We start from the raw sequence: 18,234 nt of genomic DNA on the forward strand, positions 1-18,234 counted from the left end.
TTCCAGGTATCTGGACATCTATAGTGCCACCAGGGCCGGCTCCAGGCACCAGCGCAGCAAGCAGGTGCTTGGGGTGGCCAACGGAGAGGGGTAGCACATCCGGGTCTTTGGCAGTAATTTGGTGGCGAGGCCTCAGTGCCTCTTGGAAGGAAGGACCTGCTGCCGAAGAGTGAAGTGGTGGCAGTAGAGCTGCCGCCGATAGCGGCCTTTATTTTTGGCAGGGTGGGGGGCACTTGGGGAGGCAAAAACACTGGAGCCAGCCCTGAGTGCCACAAACATCAGAAGCATAGGTTGTCTGAGGTTCCCACACAATGCCAGATTTCCTGCTTCAAGTATGATGGTGTTTGATCTCTTCTCCAAATTCCCTACTCTCAAGTTTAAGACCCCTATGCAGAGCAAATACCAAACTTGCTACTGTTTGAGAAAACTGTACACACCAGCTCAGTGTTTACAAAATGAAAGAAATCTTCACAATCCAAGGTCATTTTCTTTCCTCTTCGACACATCATGATGAGAACTGATGGAGGGAGACTCAACAGAATCCTAAAGTAAAATTTAAAACCATGCAGTCAAGAAGAGGACAGAACAGCGCTCAGGTCATATAAAGCCTGATTTTGATTTTCAGTAGAATTTAGAGAATTTTCCAAGACTCAATTCCTTAAACATCTGCTAGCAGGAAATGTAAGATTACTCACTGGGGATTTTTTCCACATGGCCAGAAATGGATTTGGTGTTTCAATAAAATATTCAGAGCATTTTCAAGACACACTAACAATGACTTTAGGAATGGTGGAGTTCCCATCTCATCCCTAGAAGTAAAGCTTGTTACTGTGACCAAAACAAGTGGTGATGGTTGTAAATAGCAGGTCCAGGAGGTTGAATTCCTAGGACTGCTATCAGGATCAGCCTTTAGCTAAGTGTGGTGTGTTGAGTGAGAGCTCAAATACCAGGGGGTGTTAGGGAATAAACACCTCACTCCACAAGATTATCACACTAAACCAGTAAACATACGTAATATGTTCCCACCTTAATTATCACCCCTTCGGAAAATGGATGTACAATTATTTCATCGCTGTTGTGCAGTGTAGTTGAGTTTCTGAAGGTAGCTTTATCAGATACGTTTTTCTCATTCTGGCATCCTGTTGGTATTTTACCTTTTTTGCAGTAACATTTCCTGCTGCCTCAGTAGCCGTTCACCTACAGCAGAGCCATTTCCTATAGTTTTTAACCTTTCCTGGAAAATCCTAAATAGGAAGTGTCCCTTGTCATTCCAGCAGCCAGTGGGTGAAGTCTTCCTACACCCCAGCTCAAGTACCATTTCCTGGATGGGAGAAAGAAATTTATCATAATTTTACATCAGTCTGCATTTCAAATCCTCTTTCACCCCATGGTATCAGTGACTCAGGTGATTTTAGATTTACAGCAACTGCACAAGTGCCCAGAAATCCCAGAACCTGGATAAATACACAATGAAGTGACAGAACTCCCTCAACAACCCCTGAAATGAGAGAGTTCATCCTTCTGAACACTACATCTATCCAGCGTGCAGTTTCCAACTTATTCTTCTGCACTTTGTTTCTTTAGGTTTTGGCTTTGTAAAGCACATTGGTGCTTGCAAAACATACTCTACTAAATTTGCATTACTCAGCAGTTCGATTCCCCTGTTTCAGGGAAAAACAGTTTTACTGATTATTCAGTGCCTGAAGTGATTAGGTGGCTATATGGATTACATTTCACTTTCCAAAATCCAGATTCCAAGAGTGCTTGTGTGTGTTCTGTCTTGTTTATATTGATCTGTGGGATCAGGAAGGACCAGATTAAAAGTTAATTTCTTTGATGTCTTCAGTGGAAAGACAGATTTGTACCTTTGAATAACAGTCAGATGCAGGCAGATATGTAACTTGACTAGCTTGACAGCTAATTAGAAACAATTACAAATAGAAGAGCTGCCATGGTACTAAAATGCCTAGTAGAACTCACTTTATCTTTGAAAGATGGAGACCTTGCTTCTCTGTAAGGCTAATTTGGGAAACTACTTCAAGAACCTGCGTGTAAGTATATTAATACGGGGCAGAGGAGGGAGGAAGCGAACGGCCAAAAATCAATTCTTATAACAGAATTCCACTTTTGTAAATGTAATTCAACATGTAATGCAAACTCTCAATCTAGAATTCAAGACTGGCTGCTTGCACATTTTCAAAAGATGTGTTTTTCTCACAGCTTGTAACAAGGTAGGTTGGACTGTTCTAGCACCTTAAGGACATGTGAATTAGCACACTAAAGCAGTGGAGAAAATATTCTCACTGATTTATGTTTGGGTATCCAGAGCACCAATCCTAATATCTAAACACTGAGGACTGTCTTCCGTACACTGAAATTTTAGAAAAAAGATTTCATCATGCCAAATTCATGGATCTGGCATATGGATTTGTATCATGATCTAAAATCACCTGTAATCTGCAGAGAATATCAGGATTGACTGTCCTGTTATGAACGGAAAACTCTGACTTCTCCAATTGGCCACAGTTGTCCAACTCTGACCTGGAATTAAGAGAGACTACTGATGACTATCCCTGTTTTATTTATTTATATATATATATTTTCAGTGACCCTACCTGTAACAAACTGGGAAAATGTCTGCATTATTTCTCATTAGCATTATGTAAACTTGGTTTCCCTGTTCAATTTTATTTTTATGCCTAACTGAATGCATATAGTAAAATGAAAGGAGGCTGTAAAGAGGAGTTGTTAAGGAATCCAGGAAGAGTTAAACAATGACACAGATAAGATAGTCCCTCTGGTACCCACTTAAAACAACAGTGGCTGAGCCATCAATGGAGGGAAGGAGGCTACCTGGCTGGCACCATCCAAATCAGGGGCAGCTCTAGGCACCAGCAAAGTAAGCAGGTACTTGGGACAGCCCATTTGCAGGGGCAGCAGCCCACAGGGATCCAGCCTGGGAGCTGAGAACCAACAGGGGGTCCTGGGAGCTGTAGTTCCTTGGTTAGCTCCCTGCCTATAGAGCCAGCCCTGGAGCAGGGAAAGAACTACATTTCCCAGCATTCCCTTGGCCGCTATCAACAGGAAAGGGAGGGGGAGGGAGTATGGTAGCTGAAACCTCATGCTGCAGCTTGCTGTGAATGGAGAGCTCACTGGTAGAGCGGGGTGGCACTGTGAATGGGGAACAAGTGTGCCCAAGGAGTAGAAGGCTTTGGCCCAGATATCCCCTTCAGAAGACATCCCCAGACTGGATTAGGGATACTGGTGTGACCTCACCTTGCAGCCCCCAAAGAAGGAATTGGATGGACTAAATGGACAATGCCCCTCTCTATCTGAAGCCTAGCAAGGGAGTTATATGGATCCCACTAGAATTTAAAATGAAAAGTAAGGGAGGGGAGGCTCTGCTAGGGGACTTCAGCAGCTTTAGATACAGTACCAGGCATATAGGAGGATTTCCACTTCTGAGCCATGGAAGCAGAAATTGACTTTTCCTTTCCAAATTTAGCTAATATTCAGAAAGGGAATCTAGCACCTGCCTTCCAGATTTGAACAGCTCAAAATTCAGGAGTGCTCAAGCTCAGTTTGGGCAGCTGTTACTTCATTTCTCCCAAATCAAATATACTGATCCCCTGTAATTTGCTGTAGAAAAAGCAGGATAAAATTGAGCAAGAAATGCTTCCCAGTGGTTTTTAGGTCTGGAATTGCTTTTTTTTTTTTTATTTGTTTAAAAGGAAGACAGTGATATTGCATTAGCAAATTCCCCATCGAAACAAAGAGTGGAACAAAAGAATAATAAAGGCACCTCAACTTTTCCTCATTTATGGAGGACAGTCTTATAATATGCATCCAGATATCCTCCAATCACACAAGCTGAAAATTTGTTCCACTTTACTGCAGTTCTGTAACCATATGGGAACCAATCCTGTCTGTGTTCTGTGCACATCCAAAATTCCTGCTGAATGACCCACCCTGGGAGCAAGTTACCAGTGAACCAGGGCTGGGGCGGAAAGAGGGTGCACGTGGAGGGAGGCACAGGTGGGGGGAAAGGGGGAAGCCCAGAGCTGAGGCAGCACAGGGGGTGTGTGTGGGGGGAGAGCCCAGGGCTGGGGTGGAAAGAGGGTGCAGGTGGGGGGAGGCCCAGAGCTGGGGCAGCAGGGGGTACAGGTCGGGGGGGGGGGGAGAGCCCAGGGCTGGGGCAGCAGAGGTGTGTGTGGGGGAGCCCAGGGCTGGGGTGGGGATGGCCAAAATTTGTTTTGTTTGGGGAGGCAAAAAAACCTAGAGCTAGCCTTGATCCAAATTAGGATGTTGTTTTTCTCTTCCCAAGGCTAGGGCTGAGATCAAAAGATGCTGAGGGGATTTAAAAAAAGGGCTTCTGGCAGAAAAAGAGAGGGAAGAAATGGTCAGCTCAGCTGAAGCTGACAGAGGGACAGAGCCAGGAAGCAGCGAGGCTAACACAGATTTATCTGAGAGCCATGGTTTGCAGCAAGCTAGCTGTAACTTAGTGCCCAGAGAGAATGACACACCCCAAGACTAAAGTTATGTCTACCTAGGGGCTTGAGGGGAATGCCAAACATAGGTAAGACAATATGCTTTATGATAGTTAAATCTACTTTTCTCAGTTCTGTGTACTGTCGGAGAAAAACTCAGTTTTCACTGTTTGGTTGGGTGCAGCAGAGTCAGATACTTTATTCTGTTTAGCAGCTACAGCAGGGAGAGAGCGCACTAGGACATAGGGTCTCCCCTTCCTAGACAGGTCTCTCAACAGGTAAACAATTACAGCAGCATTTATACTTTTGTTACAGACAATAATAAGCAACAGCTGCATTTTGTTTATACATAGGTCATCCTGATATCTTGTTTTTCTCACTTAAGAGACTCGAGTCTACGTTTCGTATTATCTACACAAGGTCAAAACAACTTCTCACACAGTTCTTTTCCACTCGCCTCACACAATCCTCACTTCTACAAATCTCGCGTTAGTAGGGTTACAGTTAGCCTAACTCTTGCTAACAGAGACTGTCATGCATTAAGATCCCCTACAAATCCCTGTCAGTTCTTTCTCTACTTCCACAGTACCATTTGGGCAGAATAAATCATACTTGGTTTTAGAGAAACTGCTTTAGTGTCACTGCATATTGTTACTGACCACTGACTCCATGGTTGGCAGCCAGAGAGGTGTAACCTGGAGACACAGTGGGACAGTAGTTGGAGTGCAGGATCCCACACCGAAGAGAAGTGGAGGTGTGGGTCACTTGAAAGGGTGCACTTGGGGGACTGGAAGAGCATCCTACCCAGGGATATGACACTATCATGTGCTGAAGAGACTAGACGAGGTGAATGGCAAGATCCGTGCACAGTACTGAGTGGTGTTCAGTGGGGAAATAGCGAGGGAAGAGGCCCATCTCTTGTACTAAAACTTGAAAGATTTTCTGCAGCAGCTTTTGGGATTTCCATCTCAGCAATAGTCACAGGAGGGGATTATGCTGGCTGCCACAGAAGTGTCCTCGGATACCCACTATTTAATACTTTGTACTAAGTACTAAGAAATGAGGTACCTCTTACTCAAAAGCAGGGGGGTCAAAGTGTTCAGCTAAACAACTTTAAATGTTTAATTATGAAATGAAGTATTAACATTCATAAGATTTTATAAAATTAGACTTTTTTTAAAGAAGTCTTAAAGATAGTACAAACGCATTGTGGTGTACAGGAATGTATGCTCTATTCATACAGACGTACAGAATCACATCATTTGATGGGTGACTTAGGAAGTTAGAATTTAGTTTCTGAGGAAATCAAACACTGGGTAAACATGCACATCTATAGCAATATGAAACGTTTAAACACTGGTGTACCCCCCCCCCCAATACGCATTATGAAGAAGTGAGTGAGGGGCAACATTCTATGACATTGCTCTGGCTTGAGTCAACGAGACTCAGCTAGAATTAGGTGACTCTGTGTGCATTAAAACCCAACATATAAACCTTTCCTATGGTGTGGGTACAGAGTCAAATGCTGCTCTACCATTAGTTTCCATATTCACAGTAAAACTGTCACTGCTGTACAAGTGTATTCATGAGAGATAAAGTACCTTTGGGAGAAATCCAGAATTGTACCAATAAGAATGCCACATGCCTTTTCCAGGTTTCCATCACAGCCTCCAGAAGCAGAGGATGCTGGAAGATACCACTGGTACAACGCCCAGTAATGGAAGTCCTGCCTGCAATATTGAACAATGGAAGATTGGATTCATATCAAATAATTTTAGTGCTTCCTGTCCATTGTTTTAAAGAGAACACAGTACACCAAGTCAAATGGAATGGCAGAAAGAAGGTTGCCACACAGACCTGCATATATGATAAATCTATATGAAACTAGAAAGTGATTGCCCTTAAAAGGAACAGATTAAAAACTAACAGCTCCCTTGAGGGACTTTTAACAATTCAGAGACGTAATGAGGCTGGGCATATAGTGTTTGCAGGCTGGCCTGTAACAACCATCTCTTGCTTCTGGGCATGGGAAAGTCCTGAGATAGAAAGATGTTCTAGTGAATTCTGTTGAGGTCAACGGTTACCTTGTATAACTTCCTCAAGGAAGCCCATCATTTCTAACATACCTTGAGCTCTTGTTTGAGATGTGGGGGCATTGAGATGTGGGGGGAGGGATAGCTCAGTGGTTTGAGCATTGGTCTGCTAAACCCAGGGTTGTGAGTTCAATCCTTGAGGGGGCCACTTAGGGATCTGGGGCAAAAATCAGCACTTGGTCCTGCTAGTGAAGGCAGGGGGCTGGACTCAATGACCTTGCAAGGTCCCTTCCAGTCCTAGGAGATGATAATAATTGGAGATATACCTATTTATTTTATTAGAAGTTCATACCCCAACCCAGACAAATTTATTTACATTGTCATCAAACTCGAGGCTTAGGACCTTCTCTATTATTTCTGACTTAACTGGAAATGCATTTCAAACTACTTCCATTTTTACAGGACCATTCTGCACTTACCTTTCAGAAACAGAAAGGATATCCTTCTCAGGCTGGACTTCTAGCTCAAACAACAGCCACTCTCGGAAAGATAACTAGGAAAAACGCAGAGATTCAGCACCAAAAAAAAGAAAAGATCAGCAAGGAAACATGACTTCTACAGCTGGGTTACCAAAAGGAGCTCAGCCCCACACACCCCACCCCCTCAACACACACACCAATTGGAATTATCAGTTCCCATTTAGTCTCAAGAACATTTCTGTTCCTGGAGCATTCTCCTAGCAAACCAAGCCACCATTAGTTTCAAAGACTACTAAAAGCACACGTATCTCTAATACTTCTAATGTGCCCATGTTCTCAATATCTAGACACCAGTGTAGAACATATGGCAATATAAATCAAAGGAGAAAACAATAATTAAAAAACACATACCCCGGAAGTAAGGCAGCCTAATCAAACACATTCCATTCAAAGTAAAAGTCAAAATATTATACCTGGAAATGTACTTTACTGTACTGACCGTTTTAACTAATAGAATATGTGAACTAAACTTAACAATACTCTATTAATGGTCTCCCATGACTTCTCTACACAGAGACAAATCTTTTTAATGAAAAAATCAGATAAAAGAATAACTGTCACATGAGATAAATTCCCAAGATGAGGTGAAGGGAATAAATCTATGAAATGTGTTACCCTGTTTTTTATTGATACAGGGACAAATATGTGCTGGTGTGCACAAATAATCCATTGTTCATGTGCACTTCAAGGGATTGCATTATTTAAATTGGGTGCCAGGAAAAGTCCATGAGCATTTTAAAAAATTTGGCCCTCTCATAGATCTGTTTCTATAAAAGATTAAACTGTTAGGCATACATCTGAGATATAAATATATTTATTGTACAGTTATAATTAAAAAGCCTCCACAGTACTATTTCTGCATTACCACATTATATCCTACTCTAATTTTTTGTTATCAATTTCTCTAAAAAGCCAAAATGCCTCATGTCTTTTCTCCTAACTGCACCTTATCTGTAGGTTACAGGGATGATGATAATGATAATTCTTAATGCTTAGATCTGGTTGTACACATCTTCAAAGTGTTGTACAAGCACTGACTAAATAATACACTTACAGGGAGCAGCTACTGCTGCTAACGAGTAATAATATTGCATCTATGCTGGGAAATCCCAAAGTGCAGCTCTGAAGAGTTAGCATTATGGTATGATGATAGGACTATTACCTGGAATGGTTTCTCCTTCAAAAGTTCTTGAAAGCGTGTTTGCTTCCATAAACAGAGGCTGGTTTTCATGTAGTTTACAGAGGGACAGGAGAGGGCCCTCCAGGACAATTCAGGTGCTTCCTCCTCATGGCCAATTCCTCGAGCCTCTAAGCTCAGCCGTGGCACTACATACTGTAACTAAAATAAAGACAGTAGAATTTACATATTGCCATGAATTTAAAAAAAGCTCCTGTGCAGTACCAATTACGTGAAGTAGTGAGTGTGGAAAGAGACAAGGATACTTTACCAAAAATGTATTTTTATTCAATTATTTGGCAAAAATGTGTTTGCTCAAGTGGAAACAAAGTGGAGAGGTCACTGAAAATCGGGCCCTAAAACACGGAGTTCATGAGTCCAGTCCTTAGAATTGGAGCAGCGTGATTGTTACTCTTCTGTCTAACCACCTCCAAAACAGACCAGGATTTAACTTGGTAGAACTAAAATGTCTGTTACATTTGTTTAACTGTTCCTCATGCTACCCAGCTACTTGACACAAAAATCCCAAACTGTAAAACATATAGGTTGTGTGTGTGGAGGAGAGGAGGATTAGATCAAGAAAATCATGGAATCTGGGACAAAAATGATAAGATGTAATATTAGACTTTTAAACCTTCCAATGCTCTGTAAGGAAACAAGAAAGCAAACAGAGTTGGCTACATACTATTGTACTCCTTACGAAATGAATAAGCAGAGACCTAAGGCAGCTCCCATAAAGGATTCAGGATAAATACTGTAATTAGTACTAATATATTACAGTACGGATACCTGCAACAGAAAGTTCCAGTAGCACTGCCTTTTTAATAAGTGATGGCAATGGATTTTTTTTTTATTATTAAAATGGTTACCTTTTTTATAAGGCCAGAGGGAAGCAGCTTGCATAAATCATCATGAGAGAGGGAAGGAAACTTGCACAAAAAATAAGCAACAGCTGCAGTACAAAACCTGAGAGAAGAGAGAAAGAAAGAGCAGTTATTTGGTTTGGGTCATGTGTCGTATCTGCCCCATCTTCAACTGCTGTTGCTTTCCATCCAGGAGAGCCCAGGGCCAAGTAAAAATCAAGGATATCATGCTTCAAAATGGTCTAAATACAAACTGCAGTGATATCCACTCCAACAGTATAATCATATTGGAACATTGTGCGAGCTCTGACAATGGATTTTAAAGAGCAAGGTGATAAAAGTAACTACTAAATCATTTCAAAAGTTGGCACAGGAAGTCTAGAAAAAGATGAGAATAAAATCACAACCTACCTGGCAGAGAGACTGCAGTCCTATTTGTGTAATTCAGGGCTGACCCAGAGCCACCCTAATTTTTAATATGGGAGTGTAGACTGCAAAGACCACAAGTGCCAAACAAAAAAAAAACCACACACAAAAAAACCCGCTTCATCTTGATTTCAGACCAGGTAGGATTTGGAATTTCCAGGGATCACACCTCCATATGGAAAGATGAGGGTGGCTTCAATCTGTTCTAAATTATGCCAAATTAGATGCAATCCCTGGGCTCCTCCCAAATGTCTTATGCAGCCTACTGGTGGGCAAACTTGGGGCACATCTGGTCTAAAGTTTCTACTTTTAAGTTTCATTTTCAAATAAAAACGTTCTAAACCTAAACACTAACATGTCCAATAACATGCATCCGACGAAGTGGGTATTCACCCAGGAAAGCTCATGCTCCAATACGTTTGTTAGTCAATAAGGTGCCACAGAACTCTTTTACAGATCCAGACTAACACGGCTACACCTCTGATGTCCCATAGTGTGAGTGCCACACATTCATAAGAGGGGAATCACCTGCATGATAAGATGTAATGTTCCATATCCCTGCCTGTGCCAAATGCAAGTCATCCCTAGAAACAGGGAAACCTAGTATATGATGAAGGAAGAAACTCACCTCATGCAGAAGGCTAAGGACTCCCCTGTCCTGCCCACTAGTAAATGGTTCCAGTACTCAGCAACAGAAAGGCCCTTTGCAGCGGCAACCTTGGAGCCAATGTTCACTTCAGGAATCAAAAATTTGGATTCATTTAAATGAATCATAAAGGCAGCTAGTCCTAAAACATGAGCATCATTTAGGGAAGGACCCTGCAGCCAAACAAATAAATAGCTAGATGAAAAGATACACAGCATTTGTAACAAAGCAGCAAGTCTCAACTAAACCTCAAACTAATCAAGGGGCAGAATACTGCAACTATCCAGTGACTAATTCAGTGTAAAGAGCAATTTAGCAGATAGAAGGCACCAATTAAATTGGACAACTTCCTCCTTGTCTGGAATTCTGAAGTTGTTTCTGGTTAGCTTCTACAGCAGAAATAAAGATAATTCTACAACTGTAACCTGGCGTAACTAACTTTAATTATACCCTTGCAGAATTTTGAAGGCCAATGGCTTTTCAGATCCATGGTATTTAGATTCATTTATCAGCCTTATAACTTAATCCTTTCAGTACAACAGAGTGAAGAGCACAAAACCAAGGAAACACTAAAAAAAAATAAAAATAAAAACAATGAACACATAAGGCATAGCTCTGGATCTTGCACCTAGGTATTTAGAACGACTCAGGGTCTCAACTGTCTCTTAAAAGCTGACTAAGGCTGGTATCAGTGGTGGATGTGCAGTTCCGCACCAGGTGCTACATCACAACCACTTTACATCACTCCAGCAAAGGGCCTTTAACAGCTCCTGGGGAAATATAGCCATTCTAAAACATAGAACATATGGAAACAAAGGCATCTACACACAGTTCTGTGCTGCCTCCCCCATGCAGCTTGTAGCATAGGGGATTGCCAGGACAGGAAGGAATATTTTAACATACAAAATGGCCTGCACTGATCCGGAATCCAGGACACACAAATATAGTATAAAGTCATCTTCTGTGCTGTGCCTCCTCACAGATGCAACACAGAATCTAGCTGCAGAACTGAGAGCTGTGGTCTGAAAAATTACTAGGCATGTAATACTGCCTGGACCAGTTCAGACTGTAAATTAGAGGGGGCAAAAATGGTCTTGAATCTGATACATCTAATATCTGATACATCAGTATATCTAATACACAAGAGCTCCTTTTAATTCAACGTCAGTGCCTCCCCCTTATACATTAAATGCATAAGTCTCTGCTAATAATAAGGCTGTATAGTTAAAAATTAAGAAGTCTGAAAATACAAGAATTAATCTGACCATATTACACCTTTTCTGCTTATGTACATTAAAAGTTTGTATATTTCAGTTCGTGTTGTTAAATGTGCATCATAAAGGAGCAACATGGCCAAGTTAACATTGCTGCAGGATCACTATTGTTTGCATTTTCTGAGACCAGGTTTGAAAAGTTTGTTAAAAATGAGAACTCTTGGAAAAGTACAAGCTAGTGAAATCCCTCCATCGTAGAGTACAGTACAGACAGGTACTCCGTGTACATGTGGAGAGATGAGGCCAAAGGAGCCCTTATCACATGGTTACCATCAATTTCTTTATGTTGGGAAACTAACCTGATGATAAATAAGCTGACAGAGCCTAGTCAACAGGGCAGGTAAGAGATGCCTGTGTCCACAAATCATCTTCACAAACAGACACAAAAAGAGCCCCTGCCTACAGAAGACACAAGCCATGTGATCAAGTTACTGCCAAAGATCACTGTTATCCTTAATATAGAAGAGGGTTTTAATAATGGTTAAAGAGAATTCATCTGAAGCACCTTTGAGTGTAAATGCATCACAACTATCACTCCAGCAATATAATCAATTCAGCACCATAATAATTGTTATTTATATATCACCATATGTGCATGGCACTATATGACGTGTAAAATCAGACGGTCCCAGCCTCAAGTAGCTTACAATCTAGTCAAAGAAGAGTTTTCGAGAGAGATCTGGAGAAGAGGAAGGTTGCTGAGGGGCACAGAAAGGAGTCTTCTTTCAGGGTAGTTATTTAAACTGTGGTGAGAAAACTGTTCAGTACTGCCATGCTGCCAAAAGCACACCCCATTTAGGTTACAGGATTGTAGACAGCTTAGAAGTTGCCAGTGAAGTTACTTTTTAGGGAACTATTTTGACTATAACATTTACAAAATATTCTCTCTCTCTCTCCCCCTCTCTCCCTCCCTCCTTCCAAAGAGGAACTTCTGGTAAAGCCCAGTGAAAGTCTAGTCATACTCTCACTGTTTCCATTTGTCAGTACAAATGTATTTAATTTCTGAAATAAAGTGAGGCATGCACAGGTTTAAGATCAAAGTGAAAAGATAAAATGCTTCATTCTTCTCTTGATCTTCTGTCTTCAGCAGTAAGCTTTGTGCTTCATCCATTTAATGTTGGAGATGGCCCTAAGGCTAATGGCAGGGGTGCCTAGACCCAGAACAGCACTGGATGTACCAAAAATAACCCAGAAGACACTTTGCCTTTGTACATAAAACATTAAAGAAAAATATTCTTCTTGTGGTCTAATTTGTTTCAACAACAACAAAAAAAGTGCTAAAAATAATCAAAAACTTTGCTCCAGTGTCCCGTCTTAATAATCCCATCCTTAGAAACAACATGGTGTTAGTATTACAAAAAGGCAGTATTAGACAGAGGGATATTTTAAAAAGGTCTGACACATAGTGGGCAGCTTATTTCAAGGAGACTCAATGATAGTGGGAGAGCACATGGTATTTCTACACTCATCTATTAGTTTTTGCATCACAGCGGCTCAGGATAAAAGTGCCTGAAAATGTCAGTATGCTATATCCCGCACCATCAACAAGGGGGTCTTCACAGACCCTTGCACAGTGCAGCTATTATGGGGCACTAAGCAGTTTTGACCTGCCTGCATGTATAGTAGGCACCTTACCTGTCAGGAGGATTAAAATAGGAAGCAGCTATTAGATTCTGGCAAAAGGATGTCAGTAAAAGATCAATGACCTGGAACAAAAGACACAATTAATTTCTACTTTGTGGAGTTTGTGTCTAGATTTAGTTTTAGAATTATATATATTATATACACACACATATATACACACACACACACACACTACCCAACACAATCTTAAAGAAAATATGTTAATGTTTATAATGGGTACACCAGATCACTGGTGCCAAGAAACTGAAATTAAAATCTTGTGTTATAAACCCAGGAATGTTTTATATCGCCCAATTAACATCCAGACATATTGTGATGTTATTAACGTGAACTGTGATTGTACAGATCATTGTTGCAACCAAGGTCCTATAGTTGCACCAAATCTTGTATAAAGGGGGTCAAGTGAGGTGTCTATGAAAAGGTTGTAATTTGCTGGTTATAATTTTGCTGTCTGTATGTGTGTATCATTTTTGTATTTGAAGTTATGAATATTGCCTATGTACTTGTATCTCAATGTATTTGATTCTAAGTAGCATCAGTGAAGCATTTGGTCAGCTTCTTGAGAATGGGCACTTACTCAGAATAGTCCTATCAGGAAACAAACACTCAACTGACAATGGACCTTGGGAGACTCCAATCCACATCTGAGGAGCCTTCCTGGGAGCGTTCAAAGTATCACGTGAGCAATGGCTGCCGCCTGCAAACTGAGTCATGCATGAACATGCGACTTGCCCATGAGACTCCAAACTCCACCTTGCTGCTGTGATTTTCTACAGTAAGAACAAAAGGGGTCCTTCCACATGGCAGAGAATATAAGAGGCCCTGGAAACCCCTCCATTTGGTCTTCAATCCTGCTTCTGACCTTTGGAGGAACTGTGCTTGAAACTGAAGCTCCAACCAAAAGGACTGAGCGAACCATCCAAGCTGTGATGTTTGTAATCCAGAGACTTGATTGGTTTAAATCAGAAGTAATCCCATCAAGCCTGAACTAAGAACTTTGCAATTGTTGTATGTATTTGATTCCATGTTAACCAATTTTAACTCATCTATATTTTTTTCTTTTTATGAATAAACCTTTAGATTCGAAAGGATTGGCAACAGCGTAATTTGTGGGTAAGATCTAACTGGTATATTGACCTGGGTCTGGGACTTGGTCCTTTGGGATCGGGAGAACCTTTTTTCTTTTACTGGGGTATTGGTTTTCATAACCATTCATCCCCATAAGGGCTAGTGCTAGTGCTAGTGGTGATACGTACTGGGAAACGGGAGCGTCTGAGGAAATTGCTTGTATGACTTCTGGTTAGCCAGTGGGGTAAAACCGAAGTCCTCTCTGGCTGGCTGGCTTGGTGTGCCTTAGTAGTGAAGGACCCCCAGCCTCGGGCTGTGACTGCCCTGCTCTAAGTAATTTGTCCTGAATTGATACTCTCAGTAGTGTCCCACCAAAAGCCACTTTGTTACATATATGTCTTGTAAAGGAAGCTTATCTAATCTGAAAGATTTATATAGCCTACAGTACACCCCTAGGTCTCTTCAGACTGCCAAAGATTTCTGAAAGGCTAAATATAAGTTTATATTCTCTGTAGAGCAATGCAAGAGGCACAGATTGGAAATAAATTTACTGCTCTTCATAGACAAGGAAGCTTTTGACAAGCACTGTACATGTATTTACATTTAGTCAATCAACCCCATTTGCTTATTGTTTCAGGCTCTACAATACTCACATACTGATCCTGCTGTTCAAGTTTTGGGGCACAAATGTTAAGTTGGATCCGAGAATTGAAGGATGCAGCTTCATTTTCATTATGACTGTGTCCCAGGACAGTCATCAGTCTCTCAGAGATCAGTGCAATCTGGGCTGGCACAGCTGCAGGAAAGAGCAGTGTGAGAAGAAGAGAACAAGAGTGGGCAAGTGTGAAGGTAGGAAAGGAGCTGGAATTAAGAGAACACACCCATTTCCAAGGCTGATGGATGTCAATTTTTAATGTAAGAGGGAGAGGAAGGCGTGTATGCCCCATTCACTGCCTTTAAAATTCACACCAGACACTCTAAAATCCTGAAAAGCAGCAAAAGAGATTTTCCCTCCTGATGTGCTCAAAATGCAGAATACATTACATCTTTTGGCTTGGAACCATGCAAAATGGCTGCCTAGAATGAAGGAGTGGATGAATCTCCTGCATTTCCAGCTCAGACCAACGTGTTACATGTTACTGCCTTGCAGTGCATCTCCTTGGTATCACTCCAGGAGTTTCAAGCCTCAAGTATATGGAAATGATTAAGCCTCAGAATATTCCCTGCTGAGGGATAGGGAAAGATAAGTCACTTTGTCATTATCTAAAGGCCTCTGTCACAAAAGTAGAGAGCTTCCCATCCTCTTCAAAACAAACTCAAATGTTCCTGCCAACCTGCTTGTAGAGTGCTGGGCATATTTACATCTTTAGGAATAAATTACTATGTTGTTTAGGGTGTTAAATACTGAATCCCAAATTTTTAAACAATCAGAAAACTTATGTATTCTTCTCCAAATCACTACGTTTTATTTTATATATTATGTTTCAGCAAGTGCATCTTCTTTCATTTGCTAGGATGATCGATTTCACCATACATAAAAACTTGACCAGTGCATCCATCCTGACTGCCATTTAGAATTGATTTCATAAAATGTATTTCATAGTTTAAGGTATCTCAAAGCACTTTAGATAGTAGCACAAGGGTAGTAACTGTGCAAGCAATGGAGCATCCACTAGGCATTCCGTAATAGTTCACACAGTGTTAAGTACATTATAACTTACCGTATATACTCGTTCATAAGCTGAAATTTTTTAGTAAAAAAGGGAAGCACCAGAGACGGGGGTCAGCTTATGAACGGGTATAGAAATGGAGAGGTGGGACGCAGCCCCACCCCCCCCAACAGAGGGAGCAAGGAGAGGCAGCATAGCCAGCAGAGACAGAAGGGAAGAGGCAGGGCCCGCCGGAGTAGGCCGCGGCCGTGCCACCCCCGGCCTGCCGGAGTAGGCCGCAGCCAGGTCAGAGACATCCTACCCTGGCCTTCCCCAGATAACGTGGGAAGGGATGGGATGGGGAGAGTGTGGGGGTGCTAGGCTAGGGGTGGCGTCATGTGGGAGGTAGTCACAGGGGTTACTCCCCTGACTCCCAGCTTCTCCCCCCAAAAAAGTCCCCCCCCCAGTTGCTGTCCCAGCCTGTCAGGGTAAGCAGCTGGCGTGCCATGACACTTTGTTTACTTAGGTTTACCTCCGTGCCTGCGAACGCTCAAGGTAAACAAACCATCTCGGACCACCAGCGGATTATCCTGATGGCCCAGGAGCCAAAGTTTGCTGACCCCTGAATTATAGGGTCAGCCTATGAATGGGTTATGAAAATTTTCCATTTTTACTTATCCATGTGGGGGGAGGGGGAGGTTGGCTTACAAACGAACCGGCTTATGAGCGAGTACATACGGTACTTTATTGATCAGAAGAACATTAGTCAGAACACAATAATTATCAGGGTTTTGTTTTTTTTTTTTTTTTAAATTAATGGGACCTTTAACTCCCATCAGAGACTTATGACAAGAACCATATTTCATCTTCCATGAGAGGAAGAGTATCCCAATGGCAGCTCCCTTGTCTCCAACAACGGAACTGCCTAACAGCTTTCATGAGCACAAGTGCAGGAGTGGGGGTGGGCCCCCCAACCTTTTGACAGGGATGAGTGAGTTGTCTAGGCATCTTTACTGACTTATTCTTTTAACTGTCAAACTAATTAGGCACTCAAAAAACAAAAATATCAGACCTTAAGAAATTATATGAATTAGAGGTTACAGTCCTCAACCACCTTTGGCATGAAGCATACCACTGCTGTTTCTGCTAGCATTAGCCACTTTAAAATAAAGTTCATACAAGGCCACTATAAGAAAGTAATTGCTACATGCGTCCCTACATACCATCATGTTTGCTTTGGTCTGTGATCAGCATTATCAGTTCATCCAGTTCAGCCTTCAGCTGTTCAACAGGCTCTTTGAGATGGTCAGTCTCTAATTCTATTGATCCATCTATATAAATAGAAAAAAGAGAGATGCTCTATATTATTGATGTTTGTATTAGAATACTAGAAATATAGGGCTGAAAGAGACCCCAAGAGGTTATCTAATCCATGCCCCAACACTGAGACAGAGTCAAGTATACCTAGACCATCCCTGATAGATGTTTGTTCAATCTGTTCTTAAACCCTCCAATGACAGGGAATCCTCAGCCTCACTCAGTAACCTATATTCTAGTACTTAGTTTTCCTAAATCTAACTAAAATTTCCCTTGCAGCAGATTAAGCCCATTGTTTTCCATGCCCACTAAAAGTAGGACAAGAAGCAATTGATCACAGTCCTCTTTATAACAGTCCTTAACGTATCTGAAGACTCATCAGATCCTTTCAATCTTCTTTTCTTGAAACTAAACATACCCGGGTTTTTTAATCCTTTCCTCATAGGTCAGGTTTTCTAAACCTTTTATCATTGTGTTGCTCTCCTCCACACTCCCTCCAATTTGTCCACATCTCTGAAAGCGTGGCACCCAAAACTGGACATAGTACTCCCGCTGAGGCCTCACCAGAGTTGAGAGAGTGGAACAACCACTTTAAACACAGAAAACAAAGCAGTGATTCACTGATCTCTACTTAGGGTTAATGTGAAAGCAGAATTCACTTTGGGATATACAATAGTATCTAAAGAACATGGATATGCCACAATGCACAGAATCATTTTTATCTTCAAAATCATTTACTCCTGGGGGAATTCTGCACTACTGAACGCACATAATCAGCTGCACATATTTTTATTTTTTTGTGCAGAAAAAAGCTTCTGCTGAAAAGTTGCTGCAGTTCTGCCTTTTGCCCAACAGAGGGTGCTGTGGCAAGAGAGCACAGCCGCCACTCCCAGCCAACTAGAGAAGAGAAAGAGCCTGTCATGCAAAAGACCAGGGCTTAGGTTCTCATTCTGCAGGCTAGTGGGGACTATGCGTTACTCAGGGCTGAGAGCACTTAGTCTCTGAAGAAGAGATGAAGACACTATGGTAATAGCGGTTTACAGAAGCACATACATGGCTCTGTAGAAGACGTTCTCAATCACTGCAAGTGTTCATAGAGTTGGCAAGGAAT

General features: G+C 41.7%; 1 protein-coding gene across 2 annotated transcripts in view; it reads right to left on the minus strand.

The window, feature by feature from the left end:
* Positions 1-18,234, minus strand: part of FANCA (FA complementation group A) — a 68,611-nt gene that overhangs the window by 14,540 nt on the left and 35,837 nt on the right. For both annotated transcript variants that reach the window (XM_039503591.1, XM_039503590.1), the window contains exons 22-33: positions 17,030-17,137; positions 14,811-14,953; positions 13,081-13,151; positions 11,745-11,844; positions 10,154-10,344; positions 9,106-9,202; positions 8,222-8,398; positions 7,000-7,073; positions 6,089-6,217; positions 2,451-2,541; positions 1,155-1,321; positions 438-543 (exon numbers count right to left, since the gene is read on the minus strand). In XM_039503591.1, the coding sequence (XP_039359525.1) occupies positions 438-543; positions 1,155-1,321; positions 2,451-2,541; positions 6,089-6,217; positions 7,000-7,073; positions 8,222-8,398; positions 9,106-9,202; positions 10,154-10,344; positions 11,745-11,844; positions 13,081-13,151; positions 14,811-14,953; positions 17,030-17,137 (1,454 nt within the window). The remainder of the gene's footprint in view (positions 1-437; positions 544-1,154; positions 1,322-2,450; positions 2,542-6,088; positions 6,218-6,999; positions 7,074-8,221; positions 8,399-9,105; positions 9,203-10,153; positions 10,345-11,744; positions 11,845-13,080; positions 13,152-14,810; positions 14,954-17,029; positions 17,138-18,234) is intronic.

Source organism: Mauremys reevesii, linkage group 16, assembly GCF_016161935.1.
Source record: "Mauremys reevesii isolate NIE-2019 linkage group 16, ASM1616193v1, whole genome shotgun sequence".
In the NCBI taxonomy this organism is placed as follows: domain Eukaryota; kingdom Metazoa; phylum Chordata; order Testudines; family Geoemydidae; genus Mauremys; species Mauremys reevesii.